The 25,114-nt window shown below is 43.4% G+C and overlaps 1 protein-coding gene across 5 annotated transcripts in view; it reads left to right on the top strand.

Moving 5' to 3' along the window:
* The window catches only part of Rora (RAR related orphan receptor A), a 674,381-nt gene that overhangs the window by 619,451 nt on the left and 29,816 nt on the right, over positions 1 to 25,114 (top strand). For all 5 annotated transcript variants that reach the window (XM_021237123.2, XM_087199153.1, XM_087199152.1 and 2 more), the window contains one exon: positions 16,886 to 16,971. In XM_021237123.2, coding sequence (XP_021092782.1) covers positions 16,886 to 16,971 — 86 coding nt within the window. The remainder of the gene's footprint in view (positions 1 to 16,885; positions 16,972 to 25,114) is intronic.

The following is a 25,114-nucleotide window of genomic DNA, read 5'->3' as shown; positions in this document are numbered from 1 at the left end:
GGGCCACTTAGTTTTCAAGTATCATTTATATTTGGTTTAATAAGAAGATCTAACTACATTGCCTTGCAATTCAGTTAATAGCCAGAAGAAAATCAGACACTAATGAAGTAGGATTTATAAACCACTGGTATGATTAGTAGTTGTTTCATAATACAAACAGTAAAAGATAGATTTCATTTCTATAGATTGCAAAGAAGATGAGAGAAGGTGGAGACTGATGGTGCCCTTGGTGTTTATAAAGTGTAGAAAATAAGTGGAATAAAAAGATAGCCATGGAGGGCCAGGGATTTAGCTCAGTGGTTTCGCCACCTGCTGCGCAAGCGCAAGGACCCAAGTTCGATCCCCGGTACCAAAAAAAAAGACCATGGGAATATAACCAAATGCCACCTCACCTACCCCTAGGTGATCTTTTTGTGAGAATTCACCCCACAAATGGTATTTGAAAACCATTGCTGTGAAAAAGTGATATTAATACTGGTATACTCAGCTAGGTCAGGTGGCACACACTTGTAATCCTAGCACTCAGGAAGGCTGAGGCAGAAGGTTCAAAAGTGTGAGCCCAGACTGGGAAATTTAACAATTTATTGAGACCCTCTCTCAAAATTTAAAAAGAGGCAAGATGAAAGTCCTGGATTCAATCTCCAGAACTGGGAGGGGAAAAAAAACAAAACGAAACCATGAAAGTATGGCAAATACGTGTAGTGTCTTGGGAAACTGCAAAATATTTTCTCATATACTCTGGTACCTGTTCTCATAGTGTTTGAAAAAGTATGGCAAATACCACTTTAATATTTAGTCTATTCCCCAATGCCTTGTTTCTTAAAGTAATTCACGGGCAATGCATGGGAGGAGGCAAATAACAACATAAAATATACCCTGGTGCTGTGATAGCAAATACCACTTCCTAACGCTCACTTCCTAATAGCTGTTTTCTTCTCTTGTTCCAAACTTGACTGCATAAAGCAAAAGAGTAGATGGCAGTTGCTGCGTTTTTTTAATCATTATACCACTAATTCCACCCAACACAGGCTGCTGCATTCCTCATGACTTGGCGATGAAGTATAGTGTTTTGTTGCTTGTTTACAGTGTAGTCAGGAAACAGGCCCAGAACACAAAAGATGCTACCCATTATCAACTGTATCAACAAAGCCAGGGTTTTTTGTTACTTTCATCAATAGGACCTTGTTAAACTTTGGATACCAAGAGGTTCAATAGAAGCCATGTAAAGCTACCCTGTGTATTTGGATCCACAGTATTATTTTGAAACAGCACTATATACCTTTCAGGATATTGTTTTTACTTCTGGCCTCCCAGAGCTGGAGGTTGTCATCATTAACTGACAGCATTTCCAAGAAAGGAATACGTCCTCCCACGGATGTTATTGGCTGACTTTACCAAATTCAGGCCACCTATTCACTTAGCAGTGTGTGTGTGTGCATATGCCTGTGCTTTTCCCTAGACCAGACTGCCCAAAGATTCTCTTTCGGAAAAGCACTAACACAATGCCTGAAGTACCAGAGTGGAAAGTCGTGGTCGCAGCAGGGAAATGACTACCACGCTCATGGCGACAGTGTTTTCGCATGGCTGACATTAATGACAACCCAATGCCACGCACTTGTGGAGGGTTTTCATTTCAGAAGAACATCAAAACCACCGAGTCCTTTCAAGTCGTCTTCTTTTACGGTGAAACCAGAAACCATGCCGACGGCTACTTTCAGTAATAACCTGTGTCCCAACTGCAGGCTGTAGAAACTCCTCATCATATAATTTTCTAATTTGTGCGTAGGTAGTTGGAGCAAACAAGTTAGTTTATTTCAGAGCATGACTTCAGAAAGCATATTTTAATCAGCGGTGATGGGTAATGAAATCAGAATTTCCACCAAGACTGCCCTAATTGGATGGTATTGTCAGGAAACAGAATGAGTCTGAGACTCACGAGTTCCCTCCCTACGTTATTTACATTATTAGGCAATGAGGCTGATTTTATTTTAACAAATGTTCTAGGAGGGATGCTTCCATGTGAACATTGCCCCTTGAGAGCAGTCAGCTGGGGAGGTTGAACATCCACGGCAAGAACACCATTACCGCCAGTAGCTAATGTGTAATCCCTCTTCTGGAACTGTCTTTGCCTCCTCTAGCAATGTTTTAACATCATCCTCTTTAGTGGCCATGGTTCTCCTGGAAAAGTGAACTGGATCCTTGAAAACCACCAGCAGTTAAATGTGCTATAGAGAGTAAAGAAACCAGTCCAGGCCCTTTCGTTAAAAAAGAAGAGACGGAGGAGTATACAGTTGCACACTTGTTGTTCTCATCTCATTGGCACCGTCAGTGGTGACAGTAGTAATGCAGAGTGGCTTCTGGCAATGACAACATCAGCACTGCGAACAGCAGACCTGACTTTGTGAGGCTGGAGCCAGTGAACCTGTTGGAAGAAGACACTGGCCCCTCTTTTTCTTCCAGAAGATTGAGAGTAGGTGATGGTGACCGGGACAGCAAAGGAGCACCCCGTCTCATACATGTGACATGAGTCAGATAGCTGTGTGGTCTCCCTGCTTGCACACATTTTGAGGTGTCTCAGAGTCGCTGCTCCCCAACTAGCAAAGCAGTGCGTGTGGGAAGCTGCAGGGAGGGAGAACAAAAGGGAAACTCCTGACCCAGAAGGCTGGTGAGGGTGACCTTCACTGCCACCATCTGACAGTAATCACAGGAGAATTCTGACTTCAGCTGCCAGTTCAGAAATCACTTAAGAGGGAGTCTTGTTTGGTCATGGGACAGCTCGGTGCTTTGACTGCACTTTCGCGGAATGCCTCACTTCTGGGCTTGGCAAACCTGTTGTGCAGCCCCTGGGTCGGGTCGAGGATGCACGGAGGGAGTCCAGTCTGAGTTTTAGTTGTGACATTGGTGTGCCCAGGAGAAGTCCTTTGGAGCAATCATTGTTTTTTCTGAGTAGATATGTCTGGGGACATAGAAATGAGCTTTCTTAAAATCTCATTTTTTATGATTGATGAGATGCTATTTAAAACTGGTACTTACTGTCTTTTCTCTCTGCCCTGCTCCTGGGGATTGCTTGGCTTTCTGCAGACAAGCAAGAATGGCCACACTGGAGGGAGGTGATTGCCAGCCTCCAGGGAACAGTGCCACTTGTGTCTCATGCTCACAACTGCAGACCCCTCTGCCCATGGCCCATTGATGCCCACTGCTCAAGCATTTGTGACTAATTTCCCCTGGTTTAGCAACTTTTCTCTCAATAGACAGCCCACACGTGAATTCAAATAACAGTGGAGGTGAAGTCAAATTCATAGACTAAAATATATCATTAATTTAGAAAATTTGTTAGTTGACCCTCGGAGTTTTCTGTTGTCTGTTACATGGTCCTTTCTTGCTCCCCGTTTTCTTGGTAACAGTTGTGAAGAGTGGGCCCTGGCAGTGTCAGCAGGGGTGGAGGTGGCGCTCAGCCATCTGCCGAGTTAGGGAAGAGGGGAGGTGTGCCGAGGGGGAGGGCTGAGACCGAGGGTTCCACAGTCCCGTGTCTCCCTCTCATGGGACAGGCTGAGGGCAAACTGATCACTGCTTTGGAAGTTAGGTTTCTACATTTTACTGTCTGCCATGAAGTCCCTTTAAAGAAAGTCCTTGGAATGATAGAATATAAAAATCACACAGATCTTTTATTTTTAATTAATTTTATTGGTACACTTCTGATGTACATAGTTACCATATTCATCATAGGGAGTTTGTACCTATACATAATATATCTTTTTTCTTCATTTCCCTCCACTCTGTTCAACCCTTCCCTTATTTATAAAATCTTAGTTTCCATTTTTTCTCCATTTTCCCTTCCTTCCCTTTTTCTTCCCCTCCTTGTCCCCCTTTCCATTTGAGCATTTTCTTTCTACTTCCCAGTATCCTCCATTTTGGTCGTTATTTACACTTTCAGCTTCTCACACAAGAGAAACAATGCAATATTTAAATATCACGCAGACCTTTTAAAATCATTGCTATTGCTGTGCCTGCAAGCTCCAAGCCTTACTGGGGGCATTATTTTTTTGCATGGTACTTTGCACTCTGATACAGCTTCTCAAAGCATATTTAAAATTATGCCTAAAGAAAACATCCTTTGATGATTACTAGTGGCCAAAAGTCAAGAATGAGGAAAGGAAGGGAAATGATAGATTCACTCTGGAAGGGTTGTAGTGTCTCATCGGGCCCTGAAATGTACTTCCTTAGCACAGCTTACCTCAACAGAAGTGGAAGGGGCTTCACCTTTCTCTCATAGGTACCATAATTCTCTCAAGACATATCTGAAATAGACCAATACTCCTCCGGCAGCATTACCTGCTTTTACTGTTGGCAGTTTAATTCCACGGCAAAGTAATCAGTTCCTCTGGTCTGACAGCTCAAAGAAGGTGATTCCAGGAACAGATAATTGGCTTCAACAGAAATGTTATTATTTATTTTGGAGACGGGGGATGGATAAGGACCAGTCGAACTAATCCCTGTGACATATCGTGACGGGTGTTGGAAAGGAACAGCAACTTCTTGAAGGTGCTAGCCTTCCCTCTGATTATTGGTGAGTATGTTTGAGGCATGACTGATTTTGAAAACATATATATCAAAGGAGATAGATAGATAGATAGATAGATAGATAGATAGATAGATATCTCCCAAAATATCCTGTCCCAATCAGAATTTGAATGTGGAAGGGTGTACCTTTATTCAGGTGATTTTTTTTCACCTTAACTCCTTTTGGACTCCATTTCTTGGAAATGCTTTCAGTAACTGTATCGCGTCTCTGCATGACACTGAAGCCACAGTCAGGAAGGGAGGGCTGTACACGGTCCCCGCACTGGGCACTGGCTCCCCAGTATCTCACAGGGAAGGTCTTGTCTGAGGAGTACACTTTGGTGAAACCACCAGATTCTGCCTCCAAAATCATTTCTCTGTGTCCCCATAGGCCGTGGACTTGGCCCTTGTGATCTTCTACCTCAGACGGCTGCAGGTCTTAATGGTGTAGCTTGAGGCCCTAACACTAAAGCTACCAGTTAGGGACTTTGCCTCCATAGAGTTCCAGCAAAAGTACCTTCAAAGAGACAGAGAGAAACAAATACTAAAAAACAAAACCCTGGACCATGGGCCGGGGATTTAGCTCACTGGTTTTGCTGCCTGCTGCGCAAGCACAAGGACCCAAGTTTGATCCCCAGTACCAAAAAAACAAAAAGAAACCCTGGACCAGCACATGCAATTAAAATTGTTTCACCTGAAAGAAAAAGAAAACCAATATTTTCCATCAACGACATGATAGCATGGTTTTGCCCTGTTTCTTCGTGGCAATACAGTATTCAAAAGGCTTCTGTTTGATGTAGTAAATGTTGCTTTTAAAATAAGGCCAGAGGAGAGGAGACAGTTGTGTAGTATCAGTGTACCTGCTCCAGTGGGCACTCTTCCACACACTAACTCCAGGTCTTGAAGAGAACGTGTCAGAGGGTTCATGCAGAGCATGCAGTAAAAATGGACAAACTGGTTACCAGGGAGGCCTCTCTTCCAGCTTCCACCTCCTCCCCGAGTAGACAACACCTGCTGGAGAGACGACAGTCCCAACTCACTCACAGGACGAGGTCTGGAGTGTTACCCTGTCCACCACTGTGTGCCCAAGAACAGACAAGGCCAGGCCCGGAGACGACTGGTCATGAGGTTTCCTGGGTGTCTGGTAAAGGCTGCTCCACTCACCATACAGGCAGCTGCGGAGGCCTCCTGACCCTGGAGTTCAGTCTTCCCCCCACTTGACCACAAGGATCAAGTGTGTGAGGCCTCTCTCCCACTTCCTCCTCTCTGAGATGCTAGCCCTGCTGTGGGCGTCCCCTAGAAAAAAAATGCTGGTTTCTTTCAATCATGTTTGTGCCTATTTAGGGTTACCCATTAGGCTTAGCTACTAAATGCTGTCTTGATATAAAAGGGTTATCATGACTTCAACCCTCTTTGATTTTCTGATAGCTCCCTCAACTCTAGCAAAATGCGACCACTGTCCTTAAGATAGGTGATGGTGGTGATACGAGCTAGCATTTATGGATGCCATGGGCACAGAGAATGTGCCCAAGTTCACACAGGGTGTAAGAAGCAGCAGGCAGGGAGCCGACCCTGTGCTCTAGAGTTTGCAAAGCCACTCTCTACACTTCACCTTCAAGCTTGTACTCAGCTCTTTTTTCTTTTCCTTTGCAAACAGTTTTTGCTTTCATCACCAATTTGTGTGCTGTAAGCTAGTGTAACAAGATGAAATGACCTAGAGGGTAGTACCCCCTCTTCTGTCCCTGGTACCTGGTCTTGCTGCTCCTTGACATGTGGTAGCAGGACTTGCGGCTGGATGGACCTGTGTACATGGAACATGGGTGTTGTGAGCATGGTGTACATGCAAGTATGCTATGCATGTGCTCTGGGAGCATGTGTGGGGTGTGCAGTTGTGTGTGCATGCTATGCCTGTGTGTGTAGTGTGTGATGTATGTAGTATGTAGTACATGTAGCATGACTTAAGATGGGAGCAGTCATTGGCATTAAAAGGGACCTGCTATTCTGAGCTCCAGCTGTGACAGGAAGATGTGCCCATAGCAGCTGCTAGCGATCATAGTGCATCTCCATCCAGTGTGAAACACGCTGCCACCACTTGTAAAGTGGATTTGAAAACCTTGCTGTTTTGAAGTACCATAGAGTGTGAATGGTACACTTTCATTGAAAATTGGAAGAATTCACTTATGCCAGTGACAATTTCACGCTCATTCAAGCTACCTTAAGTGAAAAAAATCACACGTGGGCCAACGCTGGATAGCTGAGAGGGTGTGTGCAGGACAGTCACTGAATATCAAAAAGCACTTTGGACTTTAGGTGCAGAAACCAGAAGGGGGAAGGCAGTGTTGTACATCTTGTTTGGAAGTCTACATGGCCATTGTGTTTTGCCCTCAGTTCTGTGTGTGACTTACATAAAAATCAGTAGCTTCAAGATAAACACCCAGGATATACATTTCCTTTTGCTGGGAAAAAAATGACATTTATTAGATATAATACCATGCTGATTGATGTTCAGATGTCGCACCTTCTTAAAATAAATCTGACAGTCTCTTCGCTTGGTCCAGAGCCTTCCTGCTCCTATCTCAAAACTGCTTCATATCCCCAAAAGCCCCACTGCCTTTTTCTACATTTTCCTTTCCTACTAAGTAATAGCCACCAACTGTAGCTCTTTCCCCTTGGGAATGAATACAGAAACAACTGTGCTTCAGCTGTCAGGAAATACTGCTAGCTAATCTCTGGTTGAGCTTATACAGTATAATTAAGGATGGAAATGTTTCCTTCACCAGCAAGTTTAAAGAGCGTACAGTCAGAGAAGGAATCAGAAAAACTCATGTCATTTGTCTGGTGTTTCTGTGCCTGGCTGGACTGATTGTCTTAGATGTGCATTGTAAAAGAAAATTAACAAAAACATCATTGAGCTGCAATACCAAAATATACCTATAAAATATCTGAAGGCTCTGAACTTGCCAGATCTATGGTTTGGCTATTACAGACAGGGTTTGTCCTGGAAAATGAGAGTTGAGGAACTAAAGTAGAATTTGTCATCTAAGAGTTGGTCACAAATCCTTCAAGATCTTACAATCTTAAAATGATTAGAATGACAACTTTTGTGTCTCACAAGCCTAAATAGCTTGCTTGTGCTTTTTAATCGAAACCAGACCCTTCTCTGATCTCTCATTTAAGGTCCAAGGAAGCCTGGGGAGGCCTCCTTGAAGTGGAAAAGAGCCAGAGGTGGAATGAGCAGACAGGCGGGGGCATCATCTTCACCCCCTGAAGTAATCTGGGCACCAGGAAAATTGTGGTTTCGTGACTCAGTGTTGCCATGACCGTGGATGTGTTGTCTTGTATGGCTCCTTCCACAGGGATATAAATGCATTTCCAAAGCTTAAAGTTAAAAGTTTTTTCCAGTCTTTCACCATGAATCCAAAATCTGTTTGGTCGGGGAATATTTCTTAAATGACACAACTGACTATTCAATAAGCAGTAACTGATCTTCAAAAAACCACCCAAGCTAATGGAAAGAAACAGTGGGTTCCTTCTCCTGGTAAACTCTTGTGACCTACCTGGATTCTTGTGACTTTGACCTACTTCTGGGCATCTTCCTTCTTCCAACTGGTTTTTGTGATGGTACAGCCAGGAGGGCATGGAAATTGTGCAACTGGAGTTAACAATCAATGGTTTACCTTTTAGGCAGGAGACTTTGGCCTTTTAAAAAGGACTGTGCCAAACAGAATATTTTGAATTATTTATTCAGTGACTTATAAGGCTATATTTCAAGCATACGTGGGACCACTCTCCTCAGCACAAATAGATCTAAACAAATGTCCTATTTGTTAGGAAAGCCCTTTTCTTTGTCGATGGATTTTTGTATTTGGACTTGGAATTCAATCACCAGCTCTGTTCATTTTTGTAGCATTATATGTTTCCATTATTTTTAAGCTTAAAATTGAAATACCAGGATTATAAAATGGGTATAGTTTGTGGTGTGCATATGCAGGTGTGACCTTAAAAGCTGTAAAATGGAGTGGTTATCTCTTGGGCTTAGGTGTGAGAATTCTTCTGGCGTGATTGTGTAAGGCTGTGTTACGAAATGGCAGTAAGTATTTCTAATGTTTTTGGTTGAGCAGAAACTAGATAAGATCTCCAGAATTGGTCTAGTTTTAAAGATATTTTCTGTTGTGTGAAAAACAAACTTTGAACGATGACAGGAGACCTGACCCCAATGTTCTGAACTGTGAGGAAAGGAAGACTTAACCTAAATGTGGCTGTATTTGTTCTAGGTAAGGGGAAAAAAGGAATTGCTATCTAGAGTGAGGTTGATCACTAGAAAAGATTAGATGCAGTCCTATAAATCAGATGACATTTTGCATCTAGTATTATCCAGGATTACATGAGGGACACCTAATGTTGGAAAAGAAGTTATTAGGAATTTCCCTTGAGCATACTCTAACCAATTAGTAATATAAAATGGGTTCTTCTTCCTTCTGGTATGAAATGACATTTATTGTACACTGAAAGATTCAAGAGAAGGATTTAGTTTACTGCAGTTTTGCTTGGTTACTACATGGTTACCCAAAACAGTCAGGAGTCAATTGCTTTAAATTTAGGCATTTTTGTGCATTATGTGAGGTTGGAGAATTCCAAAACTCAAACCCATCCACTGTTCCTCTACATGAAAAATCTGTTCTCTGTCTGATTTGACAGGATTTCTCTGTCGAGGGACAGACGTGCTCATCTGGATTTGGCTTTTAGCAAAGATACATATGCATCAAGAAATGTGAGTCAGTTCCTTTGGAAAGCTTAATCTTGTAGGGATGGAAACATATTACAAAGGATTAATATTCAGTTCCCAGTGTCAGAAGTACCTGCGTATTCACAGAAAGCCACATGAAAAGATGTGCCTGGCTTCCTTTTTCTTCCGAGATTTCCTGTACGTACGGCTCAGCTTTCTCTGAATTCATTTGGGACATTCTGGCCCGCGTTTTAACTCTTACGTACCTAAGCGTTACATAGAGAGTCAAAGAAGATGGCCCAAGTTCCACACCTTCGGTGTTGCCTAATTTTAGTGTACAAATGTTTGGCACTAGTTGTTTGAGGTAGGTGTGTGTGTGTGTGTGTGCATGTGTTTGGCAGGTATTTACAATTATTTTTTTGAAAAATGGTTTTCTACGGCTGTTTTCAGTGGAAATCACCATCAAGTTAAAATCTAAGAGGTGGCTTACCAAAAGGTAAAGTGCAGAGCACTGTGGAAAGCGGGGACAGTGTACTCCAAGTCACGTGACTTCACACGAGGCGCGAGGTAATGTGGGGAACGCGCACGTTCACTGTGTTTAACAAGTGGAAATTGCACCATTGTCCTGATGCCACAGCAAGACCACGCGCCCTGGTCCAACAGTTAAGTTCGGTGACTGTGTGTGACAGCTCTCACAGGGAGGTGACTTCTCCACGTAATTGCGTGCTTTTCCCTCCGATTCATGCTAAGATACCAACGGCTACACTCTCATCCGTCCTCAGGAAGGCATTTTGAAAATTATTTTTTAAAACTCCATCAAGTTTGCAGATGAAAATATCAGTACTGTGTATTTTTTCTTTCTGTTGTGGGCAGCGAGGGTGCTGCATGCAGGTTCTTGCCAACAGCGCTATATACCAAGCTCCTAAAGCTTCCTGGTTAGGCAGAGTTTTCATCTTCAAAGAGATTTGAAAGCTTTCATTTACCAGCACTTGCCTAGGAGGTAAGGGTTATTCCCATTTTATAGGTGGAGGGAGTGGAAGTATGAGTTACCGGCCTGGGGCCACCCAGGGAGCCAGGTGTCAAAGGGTGACTCAGCAGGGGACTCATCTCTTAGCTAGATGGCTCCTCAGCCCTTCTCTCTAGTGCCATTCCCCTCAAGAGCTCCACATCACTGGTAACATAAATCTAGAGGCATCAAATAATCCAGAAAAGAAAAGAGACACGAAGCCTGTCTATTCTGTGGCTGCGTCTCCACTTCAACCCTGGGAAATCTAGACATGATGAAGGAGGATTGCAAGTCCCAGGCCATCTTGGGAAACTTAGTGAAACCCTGTCTCAAAAGGATAAGGGCTGTGCTAGGGATTTAGTTCAGTGGTGCCGCCGCCTGACTCACAAGCCCAAGGTTCTGAGTTCGATCCCTGGTACCAAAAAAAAAAAAGGAAAAAGAAAAAAGGCTGGGAATATAGCTCAGTGGTAGGCAGTGAGGCCCTGGGTTCAATCCCCAGTACCACCACCAAAAAAAAAAAAAAACCTAATTAGGTCAAAATCATTCAAAACTGTGTAAAATTCTACAAATATCGGGTAATTGTTTTTGTTGCCAGAAATGACAACCAGACTGCTTACGGAAGGGGTAGGACTTTTCTAATTAGGGGTCTAATTGTTTCAGTGATGTGCAGCAAGGATTAAATGGTGTCACAAAAGAATCCAAAATCAAGGGAAGAAAAGACTGTACTGGAGGAGAAACTAGCATTATATGTTGTGTATATTTAGTAGATGAAATGGCAAAACAAGCTGATTATTAGTTTTCATCACATGCAGCTGGACCACTGAACACGCAGGGGCTGGGAACACGGCCACGATGTCCTGAGCCACTGCCCTGCATGGACATGGGGGGCGATGACAGAGTGGGAGAAGCCATTTCACACCCCCAGAGCACACGGTCATTTACACTCAGGAGCTGAGGTCACCACCTCCAGAAGGGTGGTTTGAAAATTTGGGCAGTCACATCAGAAAAAGCCTCTCTTCCTCCCAGCCTCTCGGCAGCCCCCATAGCCAGGTGAAGTTCAGCCCCTCCCCTTGCCCTCTCCGCTGGGTTCCCTTGGGCAGGGCCCAACCTGCTTGGTCACCTTTGGGGGCCACCAAACTGCAAAAGCTCAGAGCTCACAGAGTTGCTCCAGGGAATGAGGTGGTGACTCTACACCCACCCTCTAGCCAGCCTTGACACACAGGCCTCAGAAGCCTTTAATACCCCGGCAGTTGTTAGACAGGGGATGAAATGAAGTGACTAATCCATGAAGGACTCGAGCCATTTTACTGAAAATAAAATCAAATGCCTTAGGGTTTTTCTTTTTAATCTTTATTGGTTTTCCTGCTTGCAAAAGTAATACATGTTGGTTGTAAAAATATATATATTTTTTCAAACATCAGAGAAACGTGTACCCTAACAAGTGTCAAGTCCTCTATATTCTCAGCTCTCCAGCAAAAAGCTGCCAACAGCCAGCAGTAAAAGATTATTATTATTATTATTATTATTACTATGTAAGACATAGTTCTTTTCTGCTTTTGCAAGATACACAACAGTGGTTGACCTGCTTGTTCTCGGTGTGGACGCCAAGTCTGTCCACTGGCCATGTCCTGGTGGGCCAGCAGGGACCCTGCCATCCAGCCCACTTCGGCTAAGTTAGCGGTAAGCACGTGAGCGAGCGAGAGAGAGAGATTCCTGGCCTAACATCAGGTCCGTACCGTGAGCTATTTCACTATTACGAGGGACAGATCCCTGTGCCATGGCAGACCCTGAGTGCCAGTGCTCTGAGGGATTGTGGGGGCTGTCACAGCATTTGGAGGATAAGCAGCTTTTCTCCATCCTCACTTTGGAAAGAGCTCTAAGTCTGGAGAACAGAATTTCATTTTGCCGTAAAGCAGGATCCCTTATCTTCAACAACAATAGTAATAACCACTGTTTATTGCATGCCCACTATTTCTAAGAACAGGGTAGTGTGCACATAGAGCAAATACATGTATGTAAAGATCCTCCAGATGCCAGCTCGCTCGTGACTTGTATCATCAGATCTTCCAGTATCAAACTGGGGCTCAGAGAAGGTAACTAATTTGCCCAGCCTGAAGGATGGTTAAACCTTGGTTGGCATCAGTCACTTTACGGTCCAATATTCCAGGTAGAATTTTGCAAAATGGAGGAAAAGGGCCAAAATATTTTTGGTTATTTTCAGTTTCAAAGTAGGCAAATAACTCTCAGGAAAAGGTCCTAATATCAGCTCCCAAGTGGTAAGTTTAAACAAGTGACTTAGCTGGGGTCTTTTGCTCCTCAGTAATGATTGTGTACCAAGAGCAAAATCATTTTTATTATGAGAACAACTTAGCCTGGTAGTGTAGCATAGTGAGAAATTAAAAAGCAGACAACATGTTGGGCGTAGTGGCCTATACCTGTAATCCCAGCACTCAGGAGGCTGAGGCAGGAGGATCGCTGGGAGGTCTAGGCCAGCCTGTGCTACATAGTGAGTTCAAGGCCAGCCTGAACTACTTAGCAAGACCCTGTCTTGAAAAAACAAACAAAAAGAAAAAAAAAAAAAAAAACCTTACTTTTAAACAAAATGACAAAGTGTCCCCAAATCTGAGCCTTTCCACTTAACTGTCTGAATTTGACAATTTATTAAGCTTCTCTGATCTTCAGTTTTTACATATATAAAACAAATGCAGCAATAAAGTAATGATGATGGTAACCATAGTATCTATTGCATAGGGCTGTCGGTGATAATGCCTGACACATGATGAGCATAAATATGGATTAGATATCATGAGTGATTAGCAACCCACTGTATTGTCAAAGAGAACAGTCCTGACCCACAGAATGAAGGGATGTGTGCCTCTCTTGATTAACTTTATTTATTTTTTTTGGTACTGGAGATCAAACTTGGGTCCTTGCGCTTGCGAGGCAGGTGACAGTACCACTGAGCTAAATCCGCGACCCTCAACTTTATTTTTTAATGATTTGGGGGAATGGGCATTGCTGTCTGGACCATTATACCTCGCAAGATATTCCTGAGGACTCTGTTATAATAAAAACTATGGGCCGGGCATTTAGCTCAGTGGTTTCGAGGCCTGCTGCACAAACACAAGGACCAGAGTTCGATCCCCAGTTCCAAAAAAAAAAAACTAAAAAGCAAACATTTTATATTAGCACATGTACGGTGCTTGGTGACCACCCAGAGCAAGGACCACTTGGTTAATTAGCATGCTTGCCTTCCAGGATTCCCTGCTGCCCCTCGTCACCAGCTCCAGAATTTGGCCTCTGCAGGTGTGCAGAGTCTGCTTAACTTACTTAGGGTGCATGAGAGAGCAAATCATTTAGATAACAGAGCTGAAAATGTGGACAAATTAGAATTTTCCATTAGCAAGACTGTGAAACCAATTCATGGTGAGAGAGAGAGGTCTTGCTTCAGATACTCCATTGCACAATAACCCTCTTTGCTGGGATCAATATGTATGTGTGCTAATTTAATCAACATACTTGTGAAGGTTGGCAGTGGTGGTGCCTGATAGAACTGATCCTTTGAAATGCTGGCTGAGCTCATGTATGCAGCATTTATATGGAAGAGACTCATCATTTATGTTGAAAATATTATTTTAGGAAGACAACGCTGCCCAAGAGAAGATAGAAAAGCTGGCAGGATGGGAAGTAAAGGGCTTCTTTTCTGTGGGACTGAAAAACCTAAATTTATGGGATTAAACTGCCTTCCTTTGGAAAAATATATGCAAGATGTGGCTTAGATTTTCCCCCCCTCTTTGATTCTGTAAATTGGGTGATGGGACGGGCTCTTGTGGATTGCTGGATTAACTGGAGAGATGCCTAAGTGTCCCACTCCCTTCTGCAAATGTTTGCTTTCTGGAAATATCAACACATGTGAGTGAGTGATGAGCTTGCACCCGGAGGGCTTGCTTTTGGAGCAGCTGGGTTTCAGTCATTTCGTAAGGAGCACTTACAAAGGAACAAGTGAGCACAGAGGGCTGAGCCAGGACAGCAGTTTGATCTGACCTGGGAGAATTCTGAACCTGTCTGGAGAAACCTTTCCATCCCTACCATGACACTTCTAGTGATGCATAATCCAATTCTTGAGCCAGCACTGCCCACCAGAGCTCAGCACAAACACAGTGGAACAGGGACACTCAACTTGTTCTTAGTCCACTCATCCTAAGCTTCGTGGCTCCATACAGCATGTGACGTCAGAGCCTGGGTACCCCTGAGATCCGAGAGACCTTGGAACTTAAGCAAGGCCAATCACCAAGGAGACAGGAGCCTGACTCGGACCAGCAGTCCTGTAACCATGGCACCAGACTGCAGGTCTATGCTGCTCTCACCAGGCCATGAGCCATCCCAAAGCAGCAATGCTGGGCCGGGGTTTCTGCCTGCCAAAGCAGACATATCTTCCACTTTGAGGACACTGGAACCCTCAGCAGGCACTTTGGTCACTGGCTTAAGCATCATTCGCTCATGATTCACAATCCGCTAAGAGCCAGCCAGGTGATCAACAATATGTCATTTTCAGTTTGATCCAGATACAGTTTTGCTCATTGCTTCCCGTGCGGCCTCCCCGGGGCCTTTGTATTTGCCTAAAGGCCTAACCACATATGCTTGGTCTCCCCACTCTTAAAGAGGGGATGAAGCTAATTCATGAAAGGCCCAAATTGAAGATGAGCGTTGTTCTCGCTGCCTCAGATAGTTCTGCTGCTGGCATAAACTGGGGCCTCAAGAGGTTTGCTTATCTCCAGTTTCTGCAACAACAGCTTGAGTGGAAACACTGGTGGAAGCAGCTCCATGTTGGTCTTTATTTCACATATAAATTTATTTCTGTTCAATAGGTGGTCCAAGTGCTTTGTGTTGTGTAATTATCCTACTCCTGGTGGGTCAGGGTGAAGGAGACTCGTTCTCATTACAGCCTAACCCATGTGGGAAAATCCAGACAATAACTCTCAGCTGATATCACCTTTGAAAATTTCTTACTGCTTGGCTTCTGTGAGTCTGGAAAATGCCGGGCCTAACTCTTCCTCCTGAGCAGTGCAGTCAGTCTGTGGCACAAACCTTTCCCTTGACTGTGTTAAAAATATTAGAAGGGCCATTAAAGATGATGCATGATTTCATATTTCCTAAAGAAAGTGAGGCAGACTTGCAAATGACAATGTTTGCTAAATGCAACCTCAAACATACTAAGTTGCATAACCCAGAATATACCTATTAGAACTATTATCGGGGTGTGGATTAGCTCCGGATTATACCAGTCCCCATTGCGGGGAGTTAGCAGGACCCATAGTTTCTAAGGAGGTGGCTTCTTTTGTGCTCTAAGTATTGAGTACAGCATCACATCATATCCGAAGTACACATCTGCAGAAATTCTCTCGGGATGTGAGGTTATATTAGAGGAGCAAGGAGTGGGTATTGCATCACGTGATATCATGTGTCATTGCTCCGTGTGAGGCATGGAGGGAAGCAGAAACTGTATAAAAAGGAAGTAGACTCAGGCACTTGCGGTTGAGTTTGTGTGCATAATTTAGCTGATAATCTGACATGATATCCAGCAGTGAAAACCATGGAAAGTAAAGGAAGCAGAATGGAACATTCCAGGTAAAACGGTGACCATGGCCAGGCTGTCTGAACACCTCAGATTGGTCCTCTTTATCTCACAAGTAAATTTGGTATTATAGATGCTCTAAGAACTTTCTTTTGTCTAGTTATCCTATTCCTTAAATTACTATTTAAATTCTTTATTATGCTCTCACTCAAGATATAATGTGTTTGCCTAGAAATGTGCTGTGCCATATTTGAGAACACTGGTTTAATGTATGCTAATTATTTGATTAGTCTTCCAGCATGAGGTATCTTTAAATAAGCGGGTGAATAGACACATGCACACTGTACCAAGAAATCAACTTCAAACACACGAAAAACTAAGCAGAACCATATCCTACTTGTCATGATTCATCACTATTAAATTCAGATGAGATATTAACTTATGGCTGAAAGATTTTGACTGTATACAAGTGAAGTACTTTTTAATAGATGACAACTACGTTAATCTTTTTTAAAGATGAATAAAGAATTATGAACTTACCATCATATGTAAACCACCAGTATTTTGAATTGGACCATTTTCCTGAGTACACCTGACTTTTTTGAGTATATTTTTCTCAACCAGCTACAAGACTCAGCCAAGACAGACTAATGACCTTTTAAAAATAATGATGGAAAGTGATATCGGAGGAAGCATTTTACTATCTGCTTTGCTCTGAGCCTTAAACTGCGAACTCTCCAGTTCTTGAAGGCATTGAAATGCTGATTCCAGTCTTCTTGTGGGTTCTTAAACACCTTCTCAAATGACCCATTTTAATAACCCGAAAGCTATTATATAACGAGCAGCCATAATTTAGTCCAGGGCTCTAGGGGGACCCTCACAGTTCAGCAATGAATAGTTAATGCAGTATAATGTTTAGCAGGTTATTAGTTTTCACTATACAAATGCTGATCAGGGAACGCTTTTATAAGGTGTTTAAAAGAAAATGTAATTAACTGGTTGCGTGCTTCTGTTGCAGCTCAAATTGAAATTATTCCATGCAAGATCTGTGGAGACAAATCATCAGGAATCCATTATGGTGTCATTACATGTGAAGGCTGCAAGGTAAGCCTTTTCAATTGTTGTTGTTTCTATTAATGTTACAATGTAGCTCTCTGGTTTCTATTTTTTACTAATATGTTTTAAATTTCAACTCCTCAGAATTCTGAGTGATGGGAAATGACAGGATGGAGCAAATATTGAATATTAAGTTACAATTAACCACTCACCAGTCCAATTGTTTAAATACAGGGTGACCAAAAATTGCATATTTTTTGTTAACTTTTATGATACAACAGGAAATATAAAAATGACAATTATATCACATTTATTCAGTACAAGAACTGACTAGTCGAAATGACGCTTGCCCGAGCAAAACTCAGGATAGTCAGTATGTAAACAAACATGATGCTGGGGGTAAAATGTTAAGTGGTTAAAGAAGCTATGTGCTTTTACTCCTTCCCAGAGAGGATCTGGAGACTGAAGAAAGGTTTTGAGCTTTGTTTATGTTTGCCACTTCCAGTCCTTGAACTGACTGAAGCAATGAGCTGTCTGGTTATCTTTTGTAAAATCTAGACTGCTATCCTGCCCCTGCTACAAAGTGTCTAAAAAGGTATTTCCAGTAAGTTTACTCAATTTGTTTGAGTCTCACTGTTCACTACACACGTTAACACATCCAATTGGTTATGGGAAGGCCTCCCGGAAGAACTGAATGCTAGAGCTGGTGCCGCCATTTGCCCACACTGTTCTGTGCATGTCTTTACCTTCTGGTGACCCTGTTTCTTCATCTAGGGAGTGGGTATGACACCAGTCTCCCTACCTTCTAAGGCTGTTCCAAGAACAGAATGAGCAACTGTAAATCACGTGGGAATGGAAAATAAAGATGTTTACCCTAAGAACTCAGGACTACCCCTCCCACAACCCAGATTGCCTGTCATTTAAATTTCAATTTATTAAGATTTAAATCCTCCTGCTTATATTGGAAGGGCCTTGAGACAGCTTATAGGATAAAACAGCACAAAATAAATAGGAGAGGAGCTTTTAAGCATGCAGGAGGCCTCTGAGACAGCTGATTGCTACAATCAGGCCTGAATTAGCCCTCAGGCTTTTTGCGGTTGAGGCAAAAAAATAAGATCCACAAATTTGGGTTGCTTTCCTTTAGTGAAACCAGAAAGTACAATGTCATAAAATTCAAAATCACCTACGGACACAAATAATTACTGAGACTTTGGGGAAATTAGCCTAATACTGTCTTTAATTCTTCATTTTACTGTTAATCATCCTAACCTCCTAATTTCTTTCGATTCTTCATTTCACTGTTAACCACTGTAACATTTGGGAATGTGTACCTATATCCGTGCTTCACACTCACCCCAATTTCATGAAGCTGGAGATTTCTGCACACCACCACACACACTTAATCCATTTTTTAAAAAATTACCTGCCTTTCAGGAGTGAGGAACTTGCTATTGCAAGGTGGTTTTGAGTTATGCTTCTCTGTGATAACCCTCAGTGCCTGTGGTTCTGGATTACCAAGAATAAATGTCACACCCTTTTCTTCTTCACTCTGCCCTCCCTCAAAATTAATTAAGGATTGAGAGGATGATCTGCCCGTGGCAGCTGTCACCCCATTGATTTTCAGAGTTGATCTGGCTGTCCTTCACCCGCATCTTAAGCGTGTCCCAGCTAGAATAACAGGCCTTTCTCATGAAGGGCAGCTACACAGCGCCACTTGGCTCTTAGCCCTGGGCACCATCCTGGACCCCAGGTCACTACTTGTCCCTTATTCTTCCCAAGAAAGGGACTGATCCCTCTGAGTCCCGCCTGCAAACTGCACGGTCTGGGAAGTGAGTCTAGGGGAGGGGGCGACTCTGTATGGAATATTCCAGCAAGTTGAAAGGTTAATGAATGACATGCTATTCGGTAAAACCTGAATTGAGTGTTTACATATGTATAATGCAGGCACTTTTGCCCCATAAGAAAAAATAAAAATAAGAAAACTAAGGGCAGCTACTACTCCATAGTTATGCTTTTTCTAGATTCCTTGCCAGATCCTGTCCCCAAAGGCTCATTGCCAAAGTGGTTTTCAGTTGTCCATGGTTCTTTTCCTCCGCTCTATGGATTTCATACAAGGGAAGGCACTGAACAAAATGATTTTATTAACAGACTGGGACCGTGTCCAGTCTGGGACTTATTTAATGTTTCTTTGTGACACATACAGTATTTGTTCTGCATTACAGTTTCGCTCTGCTTTAACATTTTTTATTCCTAGTTACACTGAAGTCAAGAGATTTCTGCATGGATGTTATTTATTACGTTCTAACCAGGTGAAGTTGGTTATATCATGATGAATTATAAATAATTATGTCTGTGATAGTATAATTGGACATAAGGAAATTTCTAATTAGATACATCAACTAGATACCTAATGAGAGAAAAAAAGTGACTATTTCCTGAAGAAATCATGTTATGAGTGTATTTTCGATTGCATTTTAAAATCAACAACCTGAAACCCTAAGAAACTGGAAACCCTATTTGATTGCTGGGATAGTTAGGATAGTTATCTGTTTCCCACACATTTGCCTGGGGGAAGCAGCCCCTTTGCCCCCTGCTCACTGGGTCTCCTTTGCTGCCAGGACAGTGACAGTCTGGTGCTGTGCTCTGACTGCCCCCAGACTGGCTGGGTTGGAGTCCCCACTCAGCCTTTGACCAATGTGAGCACCTTCCAGGTGCTCTGGACATCAGTCGGTCCCGTCTGTCACTGAGGACAGCAACTGTCACTGTTTCAGAGTTACCGTGCATGTTCAGGTAAAGTGTGCAAAAAGTGCCAGTTATGTCGCAAGCAATGACAGAGAACCAGGCCAAACCCCTTAGTGCCTTGGTAATGTTGCTCGGTATGGTCCGATAGTATTGCAGCCACTGGCACTTTCTTGTAAAGAATCTGCCAGTAAACAGTAAGTCAAACATGGTGGCACACACCTGTACACTCAGCTACTCGGCAAGCTGAGGCAGGGAGATGGCAAGGGTGAGGCCAGCCTAGGCAACTTAGAGAGACCATGTCTCAGAATGAAAAATAACAGTTGTGGAGGTAACTAACCTGCTACTCCCTAGGTTCAATCGCCAGTACTGGAAAAAAAGAAAAACGATGTAGATAGGAGCACTCCAGTGGGACCAAGAGCTAATCCCTCCTTTGAGCAGTTTCTAGCCTAGTGGAGATGCAGCCCACACAGGGAGAGGTAAACACAGGCACCAGAACTAAACTGGAGTCTGGCCTCGTCTGTAACGTGACGCAGCAGTGCATGTCCACGCGGCGGTCTGTCCGGGGATGGAAGGCGAGAGGGGTGGCAGAGGCGCAGCACAGGGGAAGTCTGGGTGGCATTTACTGGATTTGGGGAACATGTGGAACCAGTCTGATGGGAGCAAAGGGCCGCTTTCTGGGCACAGCGGAAGACAAGAGTAGGTAAGTTTGCCTTCCCCCAAGTTGTAAGGCTCCACTATGCAAATCTTTTCTCAGAAATGTATTTTACTACTTGTTTTGGCAAAACGAGGAGACAGACTGGGAAGATTCAGAGAGGCACAGGTCAGGACACAGGGCTGCAAGGGTTTTGTGCTGTCGAGAGCATCCTGGGGCTGGTTAGCATGGACTCCCAGCTCAGGAGGGGAGGTGGAGGGGCGGGCAGAGGAAAAGACCACAGACTCACTACGGCCTGCGGGTGGAGGGTCGGGCCTCAAAGCGAACAGAAACATGATGTGTTTAAAAATCCCAATCGTTAGTCAAGGTGTCCTTTGGAGAAGGGCTATGACCTGTCATTCAGTCTCAGTTCCTGCCTTCACAATGAGATACAGTGACAGCTGGCATGATAATCCACACACACTTTTTATCTACCTCCCTTTAGGCTTTTTAAACTATACATTTTTTCATGGTAATGTACAATGCAGTATCTGGGCTAATGAATTGGTTTCTGATTACATTTAAGACCCTTTGCTCTTGCTGAGTAAAAAATAGCAGCATTCATTTGTCAAAGGATTTAGTCATCAATTAATACATCTAAAACACAAAACACAAGGTCCTCTGAAAAGCGTCCTCTTCCAGGCAGTAAAGAGAGAATGTGAATCATTTCCTTGTATTAATATTCTCTTCAAATAACAATAGAAAGCCTTTTCAAAGACACCTAGTGTCTATAATTGATACTTTTTTTTCCCCATGCAAAGAAATGGGCAAAGCAACTTCTGGCGCTTTTTGTGTATTAGGTTAAAGAGAAATTGCCATAAATGTGCTTTTTAGCCCCAAGTTCTTTTTCAGTGAATTCTGATATTTTTACTTAAATTGTGAAACTGCCCCTGAATCTATTGGGCCCACTTTTGAGCACTGATGTATTCATGCTCAGGATTAAAGCTGGCCCAGGGAGGGCCCCTCACGCTTGTCTGAGAAGCAGTGACTGTTCTCGAGGTCTTTGCCCAGGTCGGATGTGAATGTGACAAATCTCAGGCAAAACAAACATCCGGACTCACCAAATATGCCCTGAGAGGTCAGCTTTCACAGTGTGAAAGGTCAGCTTTTCATTTGTGCAAACAATTCTGCAGGGAGGCCAGTCATGGATGGAGCAAGAGTGGACTTTGGGAGATCTGAATTTCCGTGATTTACTGTGGCCAGATGTATGATGGTTAGACTCCCCCCCCCCAACCTCGGTAACCAGAGATCGAACTCAGGACCTTGCACTTGCAAGGCAGGCACAGCACCTCTGAGCTAAATCCCCAGCCCTGCAGATGTACGATTGTGGTGCGGCATCGGCTAACTTTTGCAAACAAGATTGACTGTTCTCTTCTTCCTCATTTGCTTCTTAGGGGACTATTATTCCTGTCTCCTACCCCATTTTCATTTTATCATCTCCTCGATCTTAATCTAGACAGGCATGCCTCTCTTTCCCCCTTGGTAAAACTGGGTTACCCTCTTGCCACCTTTATCCAGATAGGTAACTTTCTCCCTATATTTCTTCTTCCTCACCCTCATACTTCTATACATTCTCAAGAGAAGTTCCCACGAGAGAGAAAACTGGGGCATTTCTTACAAGATTCTCTGCTCTTGGCAGCCCCAGAAATAAAATGAAAGGTAGACATGCACCCACTTTAACAATCCCCCAAATTTCCAATTTTTAGCTGCACTGGAAAATACAATAGTTTGAGCAGCCATAGGCGCATTCACAATAAATCACAGCGTTATGAATAAATCTTGGTTGTCAAAAGCAAATGTGTAGCCGTTCCAACGCGTCTGCCATTAGAATTCAGCAAGGCAGCTGTCAGCTGTTTTCTTGTAATTAAACAGCCAATGAGCAGCTAATTAAGACATATGTGTATACAGAAGTGGAAGTGGGTATGTTAATGAACTGTAGGAATCAATTCATTAAGTGAAAATTGTCAAAAGACCAAACATCAGATCAGCATTTCAGCCTGTGCTTCAATGAGAAGCCCGGAGCAGGAGGAGACCCCTCTAAGAACCTCCCCAATTGCACCCACAGTTCCCCATAGGGGCAAACTATTAATAACCCCAATAGGAAGTGCCATGTACATCTCAAAGCCTTTTATGAAGTAGATTAGCAAGTGTTTCCCATAGGGTACTTAGGACCCTATAAAATGCCATCTCCCTCACCTGAAATACAGAACTTTTGAATACAGAACTGCAACACGGCGTGCTTTTTTGCCATTTATCTTGGGTTTTCATGGTCCAGTCTGCCCTGCATGTGTGCCCCGATGCTTTTGGGTGGTGTATGAAGAAGTCTGTGGCCTTTGAAATGAGAAGCATCCAAGACTGAGGAATCAAATCCCAGCCCCTCGTCTTACCTGCTGTGTGATTTGGGACCCATAGCCTCTCTGCACTTTTTCTCATTTGTAAAACAGATGTAAAAATAGCATCTTTGCAAATGATAAGGTGTGGTGAATCACAAGGAAGGTTTGCAAAATGTTCTACACAGTGCCTAGTATAGAATAGGTGTTCAGAATGTGATTGTCACTACCACCGTTTTCCCTCTGGGTCTTCATTCCAAAAGGATCTGTTGACTTTAAGTACTTGGAAACAAAGAGGCAAGGCAGTCCATGAGGGAGACCGATTAGTGACAAAGCAAGGTAAGGGCTGTTGCGGGGTCGGGGGGGGGGGGGCTAAGTTCAGAGGCCCTGGGAAGGGTCAGGTCACAGGAAGTCTCAGAAAAAGTAAATTTCTCTATGAATTCTGAAAGGAAGGAGAGTTTCCATCCAATGGCAGGGAGAGGCTTCCATGGGGGAACTTAGAACACAGCTGTTTACACTTGTTTGGCTGGTGACTTTAGGAAGAGGCACAACAGGAGGTCATCAGTAGGGAGCCACTGGGAACCGCTAAGCAGGATAGCAACATTTATGTTTCAGGAAGAGATCTTTAGAATGAGAATGGAAACAGGGCTACCAGTTGGGCCGCTGTATAATAACCAATTCAGAAGATGACAGATGTGGAAACTTCAAAAACCATTTCAGTAAAGATGGAGAGAAATGGATGGACCTGAGGACTGGGGTGGTGATGAGAAGCTGCCTGAACTGGCAGCTGTTTGGGTGCGAGTAGACAGGAGGAGGAGAAGAAATGAAGCCCTTCCGCCTTGAGTAGCTGGTAAGGGTAGAGAGAGACACCTGTCACTGAGCGAGAGGACACAGGGATGTGAGGATGGGAAGTGGGCCCTGGGCTGAGGTACATTCAGCTCGAGGCTCTGCAACTCGTGTGGGTAGAGGGAAAGGGGACGGAGGCCCTTGCAGGCCAAACCACGTCCTGGGGTGAATGCCTGTCAGGAGTCTGGAGGGCTCCTTCAAACAAGCCGATGGGGACATGGGGACCCAGTGAGGACCAGGCTCAATCCAGTCCCCTGCCATGGCAATGGGCTGTCCAGAAAGCAGAGCATCTATAACTGGGGTGTGTCTCACTGGTTCATTTCAACAATTTACGCATGAAAAAAATGTACTGTATTCCTTATTGTAAATGTTGTGTCCACAAATGAGTCTTGTGAAATGCTCTCAGTGCTTTTTACCCAGCTCCTACATCCACGCCTGTGGTTGCAACTGATGAAAGTCCATAGTCCAATATGAATTTTGGTCAGCATTTCATTTACAAGTAAGAAAAATGTGAAACAACAAAGACATTTTTCGAACTTCGGTTACTCATCAGTGATGATGTGTGAACGGCTTTGCTGAATCAGATAATAGTTTTCAAATACTGGAAGAATATTTCCTTTCTTTTCTGCTGTTCGCAATGTATTGGCTCTGAATATGATGTACTTTTTGTTTTACCTGAATTACTGTCATTTCCGTTATGGTTTTTAAATTGAGACAACAAAATCAAGCCCTGGGTTTGTAGCATTTGCCAATTTCTGTGTTATGAATCGTCCTACCACGTGGCCATTTCAAGCCGCCCAGCACGCCATCTCATGGAGTGCAGAGTAGAGATGAGTAATAGTACTATCATGGAGAATTTCCACCATTCAGATACAACTGGCATAAATGACCTCAAGAACATAAATAAGTTATTTTTTAATAATGGTTAAACAATTGGATTTAACAACAAATCCCCTGAATACACTGGCCTCAGTCCTCATCTTGGGGAGCGCCAATCTAGTGGCGCTGGTGGACAGATCCCTAGCATCCAGCTTTACTGGGCTTCTTCTAAACATTAGGGGATAGACTTTCCCAGAGAATGGAAGGCAGACATCAGAAATAAAACCCAATGAAAGGCCCTTTAAAGGTGAGGCAAAATAAGGCAAGAGATGTTGGGAGAAGCCTTGGAGACATAGAAATTGAGGCAGAGAGCTGATGTGTAGGGGCTTTGTGGTCACAAGTTGAGTCCCTGCCCTCAGTCTTGTTGGTCCAGTACTTAAATATCTATCCTTAAGTAAGAGGGACCGGGACTTAAAATCAGGATGCTGGCATTTGAGCCCCAGCACCGACACCAGCTGTGGGAATTTTAACAAGTCATTCAGCGTTCCAGCTCCACTTCCGTTGTCTGCAAAATCAGAAAATTAACAAGAGCAAAATATAAACTTCAGGGAGTTTTTGTGGGTGTTTTCTTTTTTGACCTATAAAAGTAGCAATTGCATGGTATTCGAACTAATATGTATCCCTGAACTATATTTCCAAAGGTAATAAATCTAAAAGTGTATTTTTAAAAGCTTCCCGGTGACTCTGATTGATGACTACTGGA

The sequence above is a fragment of the Heterocephalus glaber genome, unplaced genomic scaffold (genome assembly GCF_053883595.1).
Source record: "Heterocephalus glaber isolate CG9 unplaced genomic scaffold, H.glaber_assembly_v1.0 deba00001689, whole genome shotgun sequence".
Taxonomy (NCBI): domain Eukaryota; kingdom Metazoa; phylum Chordata; class Mammalia; order Rodentia; family Bathyergidae; genus Heterocephalus; species Heterocephalus glaber.
Note: the sequence above shows the minus strand (reverse complement) of the source record. Positions and strands in the feature narration are given on the sequence as shown.